General features: G+C 44.0%; 1 protein-coding gene across 1 annotated transcript in view; it reads right to left on the bottom strand.

Annotated features, from left to right (window-relative positions):
• Nucleotides 1-1,922: 1,922 nt before the first annotated feature.
• LOC139930355 (serine/threonine-protein phosphatase PP1-beta catalytic subunit) overlaps nt 1,923-15,624 on the bottom strand; it is a 19,559-nt gene continuing 5,857 nt past the window's right edge. The window contains exons 2-8 of the mRNA XM_071923507.2: nt 7,852-7,983; nt 7,428-7,658; nt 6,558-6,662; nt 6,164-6,235; nt 3,958-4,109; nt 3,291-3,425; nt 1,923-2,577 (exon numbers count right to left, since the gene is read on the bottom strand). Coding sequence (XP_071779608.1) covers nt 2,473-2,577; nt 3,291-3,425; nt 3,958-4,109; nt 6,164-6,235; nt 6,558-6,662; nt 7,428-7,658; nt 7,852-7,983 — 932 coding nt within the window. The 3' untranslated portion in view covers nt 1,923-2,472. The remainder of the gene's footprint in view (nt 2,578-3,290; nt 3,426-3,957; nt 4,110-6,163; nt 6,236-6,557; nt 6,663-7,427; nt 7,659-7,851; nt 7,984-15,624) is intronic.

Raw genomic sequence — 15,624 nt, 5'->3', positions numbered from 1 at the left:
GATTTCCTACACTACAAAGCCTGAGTAGTTGTCCTGTTCAGTATAGTTGACTGTATAATTATTAGTAACACCATACATTTCAGATACACATAGTGTAGCAAAGTACTGGCCAAACACTTCACAATGTCAGATGATAAATTAAGTTGTTGTTTTGTTTTTTTACGTTGCTACCTGTGTGCCATGCAGCAATGAAAAGCCTACATCAGTTTGAGTGGGATTTGGATTTGGGATTAGATTTTCTTCCTTTTTTTTTTTACATCTATGTAAAGAATTTCTATTGGCACCCGTTCTACATTTATTCCTAATGTAGATATGGAAATTATGTTCTTGACTTTTTTTGTTGCTGTTTTCCCCCTTGCTTATTTCCTCACAGAATTGCGCAAAGTGTTGTTTTTATTTTTTTTGAATGGAGTGTCAAATGAGGTATCATGTAAAGGTGTTAAGAGAGTGAAGACTGTTTCAAAATGGCTGAACCAAGGGCCGTGTAGGACAAAGAATCCTAATGGAGGGATCAATGTTTATGTGACATAAGGATTTGTGCTGCATTCACGTCACGTGGGAGAAAAAACAGAGCAACTTGACAGTTCAAAGCAACGACTTGGAAGTGTTCATGCGCTCCGGCCCAGTTGTAGCTGTCACGACTGAAGTTTTCTGTCATCTTTGGTTGTTGCTGATCAGCTTTTGTGAAAAAATCTTGCAAGTATTCTACTGCCATGGCGTTGTAAGAGTTGCGATCACAAAATGACTTATGTAATGAATTTGTTTTATTTGAAATTAATCTATTATTACCTTCACCTTTTTGTGGACGTCACAATTCAGGAAGTCTGATAAATCTCAAGTTCCCAAGTAGCACTTACCATGAGAAAGCTGAGGTAAACGGTATTTTGTAGTTGCAAGCTCATATGTACCGTTTTCCCACATGACCTGAATGCAGCATGAGGATTGGAGATGTGGGAACTCAGGTCTGGCTTCATCAATCTACACTGTCAGCCTGTTGTGTGACTGTACACCATGGCAGATACAGAAAGCGGGTCAAAGACACTAAATCATTGTTGAAGATGGTAATTTCATCTACTCCTATTCCTCACAAACCTTTTTTTGTAAACAATACAACTTGAGTGATTAGATGTAGATACAAGTACAAGTAACGGTACAGTTACAGCTATTGTTCTATCGTAGTTGGCCTTAAGATGTAATTATGAGGTTTTGCTCATGTCATATCAGATTCCCTGTAAATATGATCTGCTGCGTGGGAAAACAGTTCATGTCTGCCTCCTAGTGGTAATTACAAGTTGAAGGTGGAATTTTTTGTAGGGTCTGATGTTTCCCACTTTGCCTCACTAACTGCAGAAGTGTGTCAAACATGGCAGGGATGTCAACAGTCTAAGGTAATAAACACAATTATCAGTTATCAGCGAGCAAGTTCTGCTGCAGTTTGTTTATGGTTGATTTTAAATTCATCAGTAAAAATCATTTTGGATGTGAACGTTCCTATGAGTTCTACAGGAACGCTTCCGTACCACCAGACCATCTACCATGCGTCACAGTGAAGGGAATCATGCCTATGCATGTTTGTATTGTATCTGTATAGTTTGGACAGTGTCATTAAATGGATTATTTTATATACCGGTGTGTTTTGTGTGGTTGTTGGGAGTTGGTCTTGTTTATATGAAACTGATTTGAATACAAAAACATATACTGGAAGACTGGCAGTAGCCATCCTACTAAGTTCCTGGTGTTAAGTCAGTATGAATAGTTTCTGTGTCTTTGTTTATGCAAACAAATGGTACCAATCTATTGTCATTCCTGTTTGTTTGCCCTGTAGAATAATAATAATGTGACATTTCTGGCTTTTTAACGAGCTCCCTGGAGGAACAGTTTCAGCTCACGTCTCTTGGAAGAAAACACGCCGAGCATCCAAATAAAGGTTTATTCCCCGTATTATTTATTGAAAACCCAGCAGTCGTCATTAATACCTGTTGTCTCTGTACAGGCAGGGGGAGGGAAGGGAACTGGTGAACTAAACTAGTTGTCATTCTGTTGTAAAGGCAAAAGAAAAGAAAAAAAAGCAAGGACGAAAAGACAAAAGAACAACAACATACACTCCGATATGCTGACAGAATGACACCCTTGTATTGTTTTCTCATTTCTCTTTTTAACACTTGTTTGTTTTTTTTAAAACGGTTCAAGGTTACACGGATGCGGAGAGAAAAAAAAAAAAAGCAGAGGAAGAAGAGAGCAGCATGACAGCAAGTTCGGAGAGGGAGATAAAAAGAAAAAAAAAAGAAGAAAAGACGGGTTTGGTGTCCTAAATCAAAACGTTCTTATTTCTCCTCTGCCCCGAGTGTTGCTTTTTTTTCTTTTTGTGTTGTGAAAAGCCGACAAGGGACTACCACTCGTTCACAATCGTCCTCCTCTCTCTCTCTCTCTCACATTCTCTCTCTGTGTCTCTCTCCCTCCCTCCATCCTTCTTCATCGTTTCTTTGGAGGTTGGGCTGTGCGGGGAGGGGTGACGGGCCGACCGGAGTTCATCCCTCCATACTGGTACTTGGCTTTCTTCTCAGACGGCTTCAGGATCTACGCAAAGGCCACAGAAACAGGATCAGTTTGTAGTATTATAATACATTAGAGACTAATGCAAGGTTTCTCAATTGTTTTGTCCCGATTTTGACCCCCTATATGGGAAGATATTTGTTTTTGAATTAGTATTGAACTTCAAAACTGTTTACACTCTATATGTAGAGATGATAGTGGTGAGAGTGAAGCCTATGATTCGAAAAGTCATTATCCATCCTCTAATTGGGATCATTTCTAGTGAATTCACCAATAGTAAAGTTAAACTGTTCCTCGTTGGTGTAATACCGATGGTGCATTCAGGTCATATGGTAAAGACTGTAAATACAAGCTTTCTTCTAGAAAATGCTGTTCACCTCAGCTTTCAGGTGGTAAATACTACTAGAAAATACTGCAATGACATGTTAATTTCAAATACAACCAAAAAAATGAAGGATTTCCATCAAGTCATTTTGTGATCATAACCCTTAATATACCATGGAAGGACACAACTAGTTGCTGGAGTGCATGTGTGTTAAGTGTGAATAGTATAATTATTGGGAGAAAGTCTGCAGAGTGTTTAAATCATGGCATTTTGTAGGAGTTTGAACGCGGGAACATTTCCAAGGCGGTGCTTTGAAACCGTCAAGTCGTAGTAACGGTTATTCCCATGTGACCCTGAACGCAGCACAGGTGCGTCCGCCACTCTGGTGTAATAACCCTGTCCTTGGTCGTACCTGGAAGGAGCACATCAGGGTTTCGTCCACGCTCATCATGCCGCCGGCGTTGTCGAACTCTCCGCAGTAGTTGGGAGCTGAGAACAGAGTCACCAGCTGCCGCTTGGCAAAGAACTCATAACCATCTTCTACCACCTGGGGGCGCCAGAGACACAGCAACGTTACACCATGCAGCGCTGAAGTGGCGCTTTTGCATCAACAGTGGCTCTGAATCGCCTTAATATTTACTTTTTTACTGTTTATGCACTGTATCAAACTATGTTACCTTTCAATACCTTCAGGCAATGTCTATGGCTGTGCTACAACCAAAACTGATCTATGAATGTTTGCCTTTACATTACACATTTTAGGTATTTAGCTGATGCTCTTATCTGGTACAAGCAACTGAAAAGCAGGAGGTCAAAGGTCATATTATAACTTTCCTGTGACCATAGAAGGATCATTTAAGCGCGAATTGCTGGGAAAAAGAAATAGAATAAGAGCAAAGGTAAGTGACTTTTTTCTTTTTTATGAGTTCTGTCTGTCTTTTTTGGCTCATTTTGAGTAGTTTAACTCTACTTTAGCGAACAGAGGTACCCAAAAATATAATACAATTACGAGAAAGCAATTGCAGGGATGAAGTCAGTGTGTGTGTGTGTGTGTGTGTGTGTGTGTGTGTGTGTCCTACCTGGTGGGCTCTGCAGATGAGGTCCAGGTCGTGGCGGTTGAGGAACTTGCTGACCACGTCGGCTCCGAAGGTGAAGGAGACGCCGCGGTCGTTCTCTCCCCAGCCCTGAACGTCCTTGTCTGGGTCCGACCACAGCAGGTCGCACAGCAGGCCTGGAGGAAAAACACACACATACACACACACACACACACACACAGGTAAACCTCAAGATACATCACCTCTGGATGGCTGTTCCAAAGTCTAGATTGTATTACATTACAGATATATAGATTATAGATTGGGTCTTAGAATTTGGACTGACATGCCTGAGGAGTTTAGGTTGCCGCCAAATCTGTAGCATCTAATAAATCACTACTGACTTTTATAGACTTGCTTTTATGTAATGATCTTTTATTGTCTTCAACCTTTTATGGTTTACTTTTATATTCCTTGCCTTGCTTTTATGTTTTTTACTTTGCTTTGCTACCAACTCCTTCATAAAGTGCTTTGTAACCTAATGTAACCTTATACTTCGCTTCCGCAAACCAATATGAGTGAAGAAACATTCAAAAATAATCATTTATTTGATTCAAAATTGCTATTAGTCACCATGATGTGCATACAATCAAAGACCCCAGAAATTTCTTCAAACAATAGATGATTTGGCATTTTTACTGCAGCAGCTGGGGAAAATTCCTAACATGGTTGTTCCTGAGGAGATCAATTTAATGGAAACGCTCAGATAATCGTTACCTAATGCCTTAATGCTGTCCGGAGAGGACTTAACTGCTGCATTCACACAGGGGAATCAAAACGTGATTTATCTCCATGTTTGACCTGCGATGAAACACTCCAATCTGGGTCACAGCATAAAATAATCCCCCCTTTCTCTCTGTTCTGGTGTGAGTCCAGTGTGTAAGTCACCTTTACGGCGTATTCTGTTCTGTGACAAGAGAGGGCTGCGGTGTATAAAGTGCCACAGAATTAAACTCCACGGCTGCCCTATATACACACATACATTCTTCACATCCAGACACGGAGACTCACAGAAAGACCATAACAGGATCTGAGAGCAGAGGGCTGCCATGGCCTGATGCTGCCGGCCTTATAAGGGCAATAAGTTCTACCAGGTTTAATGAAGAGGGACCGAGCCTTGGTCAAAACCTAGGACTTGATGTGGCTTGATTCCAGTGGGTTTTCTATGACTTTAAATGTACTTGATTTCTTAGGGGACCTCTATGTGACAACATCTTATGTGTGATGATATTGATTTTTGGTAAATACTGACCTGAAAAATGACTTTTTTTTTCATTTTTCTCAATGTAACGTTTTGTGTTATTTGCCTAAGGAAATACTACTCCCTACTGGACAGTAAGCAGAGACAAAACTCTCAGGTGTTGTTTCAGTTAGGTTTTAATCATAACAAAATCATTACTTCTAAAACATTTGGACTATACTTATTTTAGATGATAGTAAGACTAAATTAGAATGTTCATTTTAATGTCACATTTTCTCTAGCGGTGGTGGTAATTCCCTTGCTCTGGTGGCGCACCAACATGAGCAATAGTTTCATTTCACTATTATTCAATTCACTGGCAATTATCTCAATTGGAGAATGCAGAAGGATGACTATTCTATTCATGGGTCTCACTCTCACCACATGCAGGGTAGACTGCAGGGGTTTGGAGCGGTTCATGTGAACTGTGGACTGTTTACTCCTGTAGTTTGGTTCGTTTTGGCCAGGTGCCATATGAATTCAGGTGGCAGCAAATAACCGCACCCATAGCCTACAGTGCCTCATGCTCCCTAGCATAACAACATGAAGCGGGGGCAAACCGCAGTCTGGACTGATGCTCATATTCAGCTTATTTCTTCATGTGTTCTTACCTGGTATGAACCCCAGAGAAGGTCAATTACACCAAAGAGCGCAGACAAGTCCATCATGCTTAGCTTAAGTTACAGGGACTGGAATCAGATTTGTTTTGACTCCCCCCACCACCAAAATGACAACTTACCAAAACTCTGTCCAATAAACAGCTACTTGTGAGTCATGTGACTTTTCTTTACAAGCCCTGGAATTAGGCGGTGTCATCGGACCCTAAGTCAACACCAACGATAATCTTCCTCTATGGGGGTCTGTGAGACAAAGTCTGTATCTAACTTGGGGTCTGTGACATGAAAACGTGTGTGTGTGTGTGTGTGTGTGTGTGTGTGTGTGCTGCCCTACCTGTGTCGGGCACGTCTGTGGGTCTCATGATGCGTCTGATCTGCTCCATGGACTGCAGGTCAGGTGAGAGACCTGCAGGACACACGACACGTTCATAAATTCATAAATCTCTTCCAGTTCAATTTCCCCCCCGCGCTTGTCCAGGTATTAACCTTCACCCGTGATATCAGCGCAGCGGGAAACTTGCCCTGACCCATTTCCTTCGCGTCGGATTAGCGGATGCCACAACAGCAACAGAAAAGCAGACTGTACGGTTCGTGAGCTTTATCTTTCGAATACCAGACCGCGTCTCGCCTCCGGCTACACTAGCGATGACAGGAAAACACAAGCCTAAAGTCGGAGAGATGTGTTCTTTAAGTTAGACAGACAGCTATAATTGAGAGGTTTTTTTTACCTCCATGACAGCAGAAGATCTTCTCGTCCACTATGGCGGCGATGGGCAGGCAGTTGAAGCAGTCGGTGAATGTCTTCCACAGCTTGATGTTGAATCTGCGTTTACCTGCAGAGGGAACACGACGGCATTTTAGAAGTGAAGCCTTCAGGCAAAGAACCGTATAAGGCCGTTTTTTAAAAAAGTTATTCCTAGCCCACGCACTTGCAGCTGAATGTAATAATTCACCAGAAAGAAAACAACCGCTGTCGTCTTGAACTGTGAATGTACCCGACGCTCAAATATAGAGTCTTGAGATAGTGGGATTAGAGAAAACGCTTGAGACGCTTGTGGTAACACAGAACAAACCTAAAAAGATGTGCAGTCTTCTTTCTATTGTGTAACATTTATTAACAGGCATTTCTTCAGGCTGGAAAGGGCCTTTGCTATATTGCACATCCTTAAATGCAGTGGTGCATTGCTGGGGAGCAGGCAAAATACATCACAATTAAAAATGCTATGTTAGAATATGCAATATTCATCATACAAAATGTAGCATGCATAAAACCCATCAGCATCACATACTATATGCAGCTGTAATGAGCTTTTGGGTACTTGCTCATACAGCATTATAAGTCATCTTGGGCACATATGCACATTATGAATGTATTATATTCATTATGATTGCATGAAATATGCTATACTACAGATTGTATGAATGAAAACCTCTTGGGTGTGAATATTTCCAACTGCAGCAACTGTGTTGCTAATGACAGAATGGTGACCAAGTCATACTAGATTTGTGTGTTATCATACGCAAGGATTATAATGCATGTTTTGCAAGCAATCATCTACATCCATATCTGTGTGTGTGTGTGTGAGGTGGGCGCTCACACTCGTCATAGAAGCCGTAGATGCGGTTGATGGAGGCACACTCGTGGTTGCCCCGGAGCAGGAAGAAGTTCTCGGGGTATTTGATCTTGTAGGCCAGCAGCAGGCAGATGGTCTCCAGGGACTGCTTCCCTCGGTCCACGTAGTCGCCCAGGAACAGGTAATTGGCCTCCGGGGGGAAGCCGCCGTACTCAAACAGCCTGAGCAGGTCTGTGTACTGGCCGTGGATATCACCTGGAGGAGGGAGAGGGAGGGAGGGAGGGAGAGGGAGGGAGGGAGGGAGGGAGGGATAGACAGGGATGGAGAAAAGGAAGATGATTGGGGAGGGATGGGAGAGAGATGAGAAGCAAAATAAGACATTCTGTACTTTTGAATGTGTATCATTTATCCACTAGGGTTTGCAGGTGTGACGGATGGCGGTACTGACCACAGATTTTGAGCGGAGCCTCCAGCTCCAGGAGGATTGGCTGGCTGAGGAAGATCTCCCGGGACTTGATGCAGAGGCCGCGGACCTCCGCCTCCGTCATCTGGACGATCTTCCCTGGACGACATCCTCGCACTGAGGTGGGGGGGAGGGGGACAGGTTAAAAGAAGGAACGATGCGGACACAGAGAGAGTGAGCGGACATCAACTACAAGCCGCAAATCCTAAAAATCCAATTACACTCTGACACGTTCTGAGATGCGGAGCGTTTAAAAAGGTATTTTGGGTTCACACTTTATTTTCCCCTTGTACTGTGTGTTTTGGACAGGTAGCATTCGGGGGTTTAACGAACTAATTCAGTCTTTCAGGCGTAACCTTTTCCAGAGAGAGTATCCCTCGCCTCCCCGTTCCACGCAGCTTTTAATATTTCCTCGGGATCTAACTGTGTTTATCGTCACGGCCTCCGAGAAATGAACTTCAAACTAAATACGGGCAGGCAAGGTTTAGTCAACGGAGGCTGGAAATAGCCTGCGTGGGCGTTGTTGATGTTGATGTTGGGAGTTTTTGGGAGAAACTTCCTGTTGTGTAACTGAGAGGAAAAGTGTGTGTGTGTGTGTGTGTGTGTGTGTGTGTGTGTGTGTGTGTGGAGGGGTCACTGCTGTCATGTGACCAGAGTTGGGGTGCGGTATAATACATGTAATGAAATGATAGCAACAATAACATTACATAACATTGGTAATGAAAAGTCATCAATGCAATCACATTAGACACTTAAAATAAAATGAGGTTTACTTGTTTTGCTCATGAACATAATTATTTGAAAGGTCAAGGGACATTTTTAGACGGGTTATATAACTTGATGGACAAGTATGAGTACAGATGACAATAACGCTACTCAAAGTATAGTGTGCAAAATGGAACACATTGTGACTTAAACTTCATATTTATTACGTTGTAAGCAAAGTAATGCAAAAGTAACTGAAAGTAATGAGTTTATATAATTGAGATGAGGTAACCCAAAAGTTAACAATATGATCACGAATATGATTTTTAGCTAAAACAAAAATGACTTGTACATTTAGATAGGTTGTCATGATTTTCCTAACTCTTCCTCTTGCCACATCAAATAATTAAAGTTTTTGTAAATGATGCTCCTGCTGTTCAGGAAGAGACTATTTGGCCTCTTTAGAAATCTATTGGTTGTCTCATGTCACTTTAAAAACTCACATGTAAAAGTGGCGATTGTCAGACTTCTTTTAAAGCCGACACATACTGCTAATTGGCATTCAACTTCGTACACCCCCTGTGTAACTGAAATGTAGTTGCTTCAAAGTTTAAGTGCTTTTCCCTGCAGCGTTTCCATTATTGTTCCCACTCAGCTCAGCCCAACAGCGACGTCAGAGACCTGTCCTCTCTTCTTCCTCCTTGGTGAGCCGCAGAAACTGGGCCAGAGCTGACTAAGACTGTCAGATGACACCGCAGTAGCATCATGGAAATACTAGCAGGCGTTAAAAGCCACTTAATAGGTAAATCAAATAATCGGGTCAAATCAATTTGGATGTGCTGCATGTGGTCGGGGGAGGTCCTACAGCTAAACACAAAACAGCAAGAGGAAGCCTTTGTGTTTGAATTTTAAAAAAAAATGTTGCACTTTATATCAACTTGCTTCCTTTTCAAGATGCTTTTCTAAGCTACTTTTCTATTCTAAACAGCTCTTCCTCCTCTGTAAGTAAGGGAGAATGCAGATCAGACGCCTGCAGGTGCCTCGCAGCTCTGAAGGTATTTTACATTTAAAGGACAACAGTGCGCACGGCGGTGTGTGTGTGTACACATGTGCAACGTGACCCTGCTATTTCTGCCTGGAGACCTTAAGCGAGGACGATAAACACTCGCTCCCCCCTCCCCCCCCCCCCCCTAGCCAAACACAACCTGCTATCACGCACACTCCACCTGAACGACGAGACTAGGGCTATATTTAGACCGTCCAGAGGCAGGATTTCACAGGTAGAAAAATAACACATAAACAGCGGTCCGGGCCAAAACATGAGCAGCGTTTGGTGAAGTCCAACAATTACATTTTGGGGATTTAGCTGATGCTGTTATCCAGAGCGACTTGCAGTGAGTGCAACAGTAGAACAAGCTTCACTTTCTAGATCACCAATGATGCAAAAGATGATTATATTAGACGCCAACACACAACACACAAGATGAAAACAGAAGGGATTTTTTGCCTTAAATGTTCCCAAATAGCAAACCATGTACTATCGGGGTTTATCCATCATCTAAAAGCCATTATAGGCCTTTGCACACAACACACTCTTCAGTGAGCACAAAACACAAGCAAGAGGGTGTGTGTTTGTCTGAAGGTGTGTGTCCACTCGTGTGCGTGTGATTTCACACCCCTCCCTTTGAGCTCGGCGGTGACGCGTTTGCAGGTCTGTGTTGGCTCAGCTGACAGGGAGGGAGGCCTGATATAGGACAAAACACACACACACACACACACACACACACCTTAGCGACTGCAACCAGCACTGCAAGTCCTCCCAACTCTGGGAGGATCCCCTTTCACCATATGGGTCAGTTAAATGGCCAGAGACAGGTGTGCAAGCCAGGAACACACACACACCTCCATTTCTCACACACACACACACACAAACATGCACGCGCGCACACACACACACACACACACACACAGTGCTCCAGTGACCTTGACTTAGGATCGTACCACTGTAGGCTTACGGGGAGGTATCCCAGCATCCTTTCTTCTGTCATCACTGCACTGCAGCTTCCCCCGGTGAAGAAGGTGAGAGCGGGCGAGAGATGCCGACAAAGAGAGAGAGAGGGAGAGAGAGAGAGAGGCGGTACCACATCTGATCACCATGGCAACCCAGCAGGACCAATTTCCACCCTGAAAGGTGTTGATGAGCGCTGCTGCTGTATCTCAGGGGGAAAGGAGCTGATTTGCAGACAAAGTGGCACCTCCGCCAACCCACGCCCCGCATACTAACATGCATCGCCTCTGACAGCGTCGGAGGAAACCCTTCCGCCAAGAGCCAGGCACACACACACACACACACACACAGAGGCAGGGAGAACTAGAAGTGCACTGATAGCATCTGTAGTACAAGGATTGGCGATGATCCAGCTCCGAAGTACTTGTTGACTGGGGAAGTGAAACTTCCCGATATCGATACTTTAATGTCATGCGGTTTGGCGCAATGTAAAACTTTTCCGGCGGGAGGAAAAATGGCTGGAGAATTGTTCTACAATTATTATACAATGGTCAACTGATCTATAAAACACTAGGCAGCATGTATGACTGTAACTTAAGTAGTACTTGGATCGGTACTTGTGTTGGCCTACCTACTTAATCAAATACTCAAACACATGTAGGCTACATCCAAACTAAAAGACCCACACACACTCGCAAAGACAATCCAAACAGACACAGTGTTTATCAGCGAATGTCACTACTTGCTTACTGGCAGCGAGTGTGAATGAGCCAGATCCCCGCATGAAACAGCTGTCAAGCCTCACTTCATGTCGGCCTCATTTGAATTGGAGGGGGAAACAAAGGTTTCACTGGTGGCTTCCCAGCTGGTTCTTATGCAAGACTGGTGCAGATCTCAACTAGAGCCTTTCCTGGGGAAACCTCTCCGCGTTCCAATTCATCACTCCTAATTTGGCAGTGATCTGGTCTGCTGTGTGTGTGTGTGTGTGTGTGTGTGTGTGTGTGTGTCTCCATAAGTTCTTGAATTGGGGGGTGGGGTCACAATCTGACCCCCTTCAAACTGAACGCCATGTCCTTTCTCTAGCTCATCTCCCCTCCTGCCAAATCAGATCACACTGCACTGCAGCTCTCCATTCTCTCTCTTTATCTCTCTCTCCCTCCTCGTCCTCCTGTTCCTCCTCCTCCACCTCTTCCTTCCCCCCCCTTTCCCTTCATCTATTTTGCTTTAGGTTGCATTCTTGCGGCTGGAGTCCTGGGTTATCGTCCTCCTCCGCCTTTGCCGGTGAACCGTGTTGACGTCAGAGGAGAAGCCCTGCCTCGCACCGCTCCCATAGGAGTCTCTGCATTCCAGGCGGTTCACAGACGCTTAAAGCCTCCGTAGTGCTGCTTGTACAGGGCTTTGTTACAGCCTGGGATACACAAGGATCAAAAGCAGCCTGCTGCAGCTAAACTACCCCGCAGAATCACCTGTAGCCCTTGCTTACTCACAAGTGGGCTTGTTACAAATATTACTTATAACTTGTTTAAAAAGTTTTAGCTTTTAAACAAAGAAGAGGTTTCAAATCCAAGTGGGCTTTCAAACCCAAGTGGGCTTATAAAAGTACCTCACCGAATTTGCGTTAACGCCCAACACTGCTCACTAACCTTTGTTGATCTTTCTAGGTATAACTAGAGCCAACGTTCCCTAGAAGTAAAGCCCAGTTGCCTGGCGCTATGCAAATAAATTCTCAAAATGTTTGGGAGGATCTTGAATACTGCCCAACCCACCATTGTCTTGCATGGTGAACCACACCAGAGAGAGTTTGTTACGCCATCGGTTAACCTGACGGATTGTGTGAACGCATTCTGACACACAATGAAGCCAGCTGGGAGACAAAACCAGACTAGTAGGATAGAGGCCTATCTAAGCAGCTTTGGAAAGAGAGCAGGCACAAAAGGGAGCTGTGACATTTCGGAGAATCCAAGTCACTCAGGTTCACATGAGTTTACTTTTCATTGCTTTGTGGATAGGTTTGGCTTGAGCGTTGCCCAAAACCGCCAGAATTTTGACATTTAGAGATGGAGAAGTTTTACAATCTGTAAATTGCAGGTAGACTTTCTATCCAGTTAAACAAAATGTGGCACCAGAAAGACTTCAGTCCAACATAAAGGCCCATGCAAGCGTACACTACAGTTGTTGCTAAATGGAGGCTGCTGTTCAGCCATCATCTCTTCTGCTTCCGTGGCTGCACAGTATTTGGAAAGGGTCGAGGAGGTCAACAAGTTTTCCGTTCATTTACAAGAGTTCACTTTAAACGTGCGTGTTAGAGCGAGAGAGAGAGAGAGAGAGAGAGAGAGAGAGAGAGAGAGAGAGACCGGCAGAGAGAGAGAGAGAAGAGGAAAAGAAAAGTGAATCACAGACAGATTGCTTCTTGGAGGCATTACCATATATGGACGCTACAGGCACTACTGTATGGAAGGAGGAAGTAGGCAGGACAAGAAAGAGATGAAGCGCTTCGAGGCTCTGCTATCTGATGCGGAGAGGACGAGACTAGCCAGGCACAAGCCACGGCTCTGTCAGTGATTGGGGGGGGGGGGGGGGGGGCTCTGTCAGTGACTTGGGGGGGGGGGGCTCTGTCAGTGACTTGGGGGGGGGCACAACAATACAGCGGCTGTCAGCTGCAGCAAGCCACGTCAGCCCATTCACATCAACAAGAAAACACACACTGACGTCAGGGTGATATCAGAAGGGTACTGAAAGAATGGGGCTGCCCCTTCTAAGTCAATCATTCAGTTGTAGTAACTTTTTCAGTCAGTTGGTCGACTTTAGTTTAAACATACAGTGTGTAGTTATGTTATGCACTGAAATCTGTTTGGCATGTCTCTCAGTTATTGGCATCAGAAATTTGAATGGTGTTCTTAATAGAAGCTGGATTTAAAAAGGTCAATTTGCATGATTACATGTTTGCAGGGGCATAAGCATGTCGGAGAAGCAATGTATTTTACTTAGTAACTTACAATGAGTCAGCAGGTAGGGGGTTAAGTGTCTTGCTCAAGGACACATAGTTGTTGATGGACACATTAGCTGTTCTGGGGCTCGTACCAATGACCTTTCACTTATTGGATGGTTGTTCTAACTGCTAAGTTTGCAGATTTGTCAATTAAATCTATTCAATTCAAACTATTCAATTAGTCAGAGAAACCACTGACCATCAGTTGAATCAGATTTCTCAGTGTATTCTGATATTCCTCTCATTTGTTATAAATTGCATATATAGTGATATTTTTATGAATCGTCAATTTTTGCTCTCTACTGCTGCTATTTTGTACACCCTCTTATTGCTGTCATCTATACTTTTTTCATACTTTCATTCATACTACTTAATACTATACATACTATTTAATTCATGTCTACTTAATATGTTCTAGTGCCTTAATTGTCATTGGTTCGATTCTTATGCTGCCGCAAAGGCGGATGAGGATGTGGATCATTAAAGTTTCATCTTATCTTTATCTTTGGTTGGGGATGTGCAAGGCCTCTCTGCTGATTGGGGCACAAAAGCTTTCGGATACATCAAATATTTCTGACCTTACCTTTAAGAGGCAAGAGCAACAACAACAGTAAAGATATTCAAAGGCGCCACCAACGGGTCAAGCGGACGTCATGAATCCTAAGCAGGTATGACTGTGCATGTTTTGGTCGGTGGTGCACCTAGCAGCACCATAGAGATGCCCTGTCAGAGCGGTTTTAGCTCTCCACCTCCGTTCTCTGTTCCTTCCAACTGGGCACCGGTCCAGCAGTTCCCCCTCCACTCCTCCATCCCTCCATCCAACCCCCCCCCTCTAACCCCTCTCCCACACAGGGGCGATGGAAAACAGTGACCCCCTCAGTGGACCGGGAACACAAAGTGACTCTGGCGCGGAGAACGGGAGCGCATTTTGAAGCGAGAAATCCCAACTGCAATGGCATTTTCTGAGCGCGCTTTGCATTTTCTGAGGACGTTTTGTTCGCCTTTAAGTGCCACGGGTGAATGGCCGCCTTTGTGGGGCCAAAGAAAGGATGAAATTGAGAGGAGGAGAGAGAGTGAAGAGTTAGAGAGAGAAATAAACAGGCGGGCATGGATAGAGATACACAGGGCACAGAGTGGGAGAGAGACGGAGAGAAGAAGAAAACTGGAGAGGGAGAAAATAAAGCTTGAGTGTGGTGGGGGGGGAGATGCAGAAAAGGCGAGGGAGAGAATTGGAAAGAGAGGGAGAGGGAGAGAGAATGGGAGCAGTTTATTGGAAAGCCTGGCCGGGGCAGCTGAAAAGCCTGGGTGAGCTCCGCGCCGTGCTTGGTGCCAGGGGGTGAGCGCTCCTCGCCACACAGGCTCCACCATTGTTGTTTCCATAACAGTGTGCCACGCCAGCAGCCTGAGCTCCGCGCAACGCAGCAGCAGCACTCTCCCACCGCAACAACAACAAGCAGGGTGACACTCGTTTAAAAGTGTATTGTAGAGGAGCGGAGGCACAAGAGAGTTTTATAAAGTGTGGTACGATTAGGCTGCATTACAATTCCATCAGAAAAAATGACCCTTTATCTCCCAATCGATATCTTTAGTTAAATTACCCAGGAAAAAACACAAGCCCTACAGCTCACAAGTCTCATCACATAGTCATAGCAGCATAGTCATTATGCCTTATATCATGTTCTGATATGATTAGGCTTCAACTGATATGGCTTCAATCGATGCTGATAGATATTTCTGTATCAAAAGCCAATAGCCAATATCTTAAATTTTTACCATTTTCATGCCAAAAGAAATACAAGCATGCAGTGTTTCCCCCATATTTTATTCTTGGCAGGGTGGAAAAGCCTCTGAAACAATATTTATACCATCATGGGACACTAAAACTCTCAATTGAAACCCAGACTAATGAAATTCTTTTGGGTTTTGGCAGCTAAGGCAGGGAGAAGTAAGTATTTAAATGGACCAAACTAAGTACTGTATCCAAATGGATGCAAAAATGCCCAAAACAGAGCAGTTCTCAACAGCTCCTGCATAGAGAAATACTCTTTATGGGATT

Source organism: Centroberyx gerrardi, chromosome 23 (assembly GCF_048128805.1).
Source record: "Centroberyx gerrardi isolate f3 chromosome 23, fCenGer3.hap1.cur.20231027, whole genome shotgun sequence".
NCBI lineage: Eukaryota > Metazoa > Chordata > Actinopteri > Beryciformes > Berycidae > Centroberyx > Centroberyx gerrardi.
The sequence above is the reverse complement of the archived record's forward strand: the minus strand, read 5'-3'. Positions and strand labels throughout refer to the sequence as shown.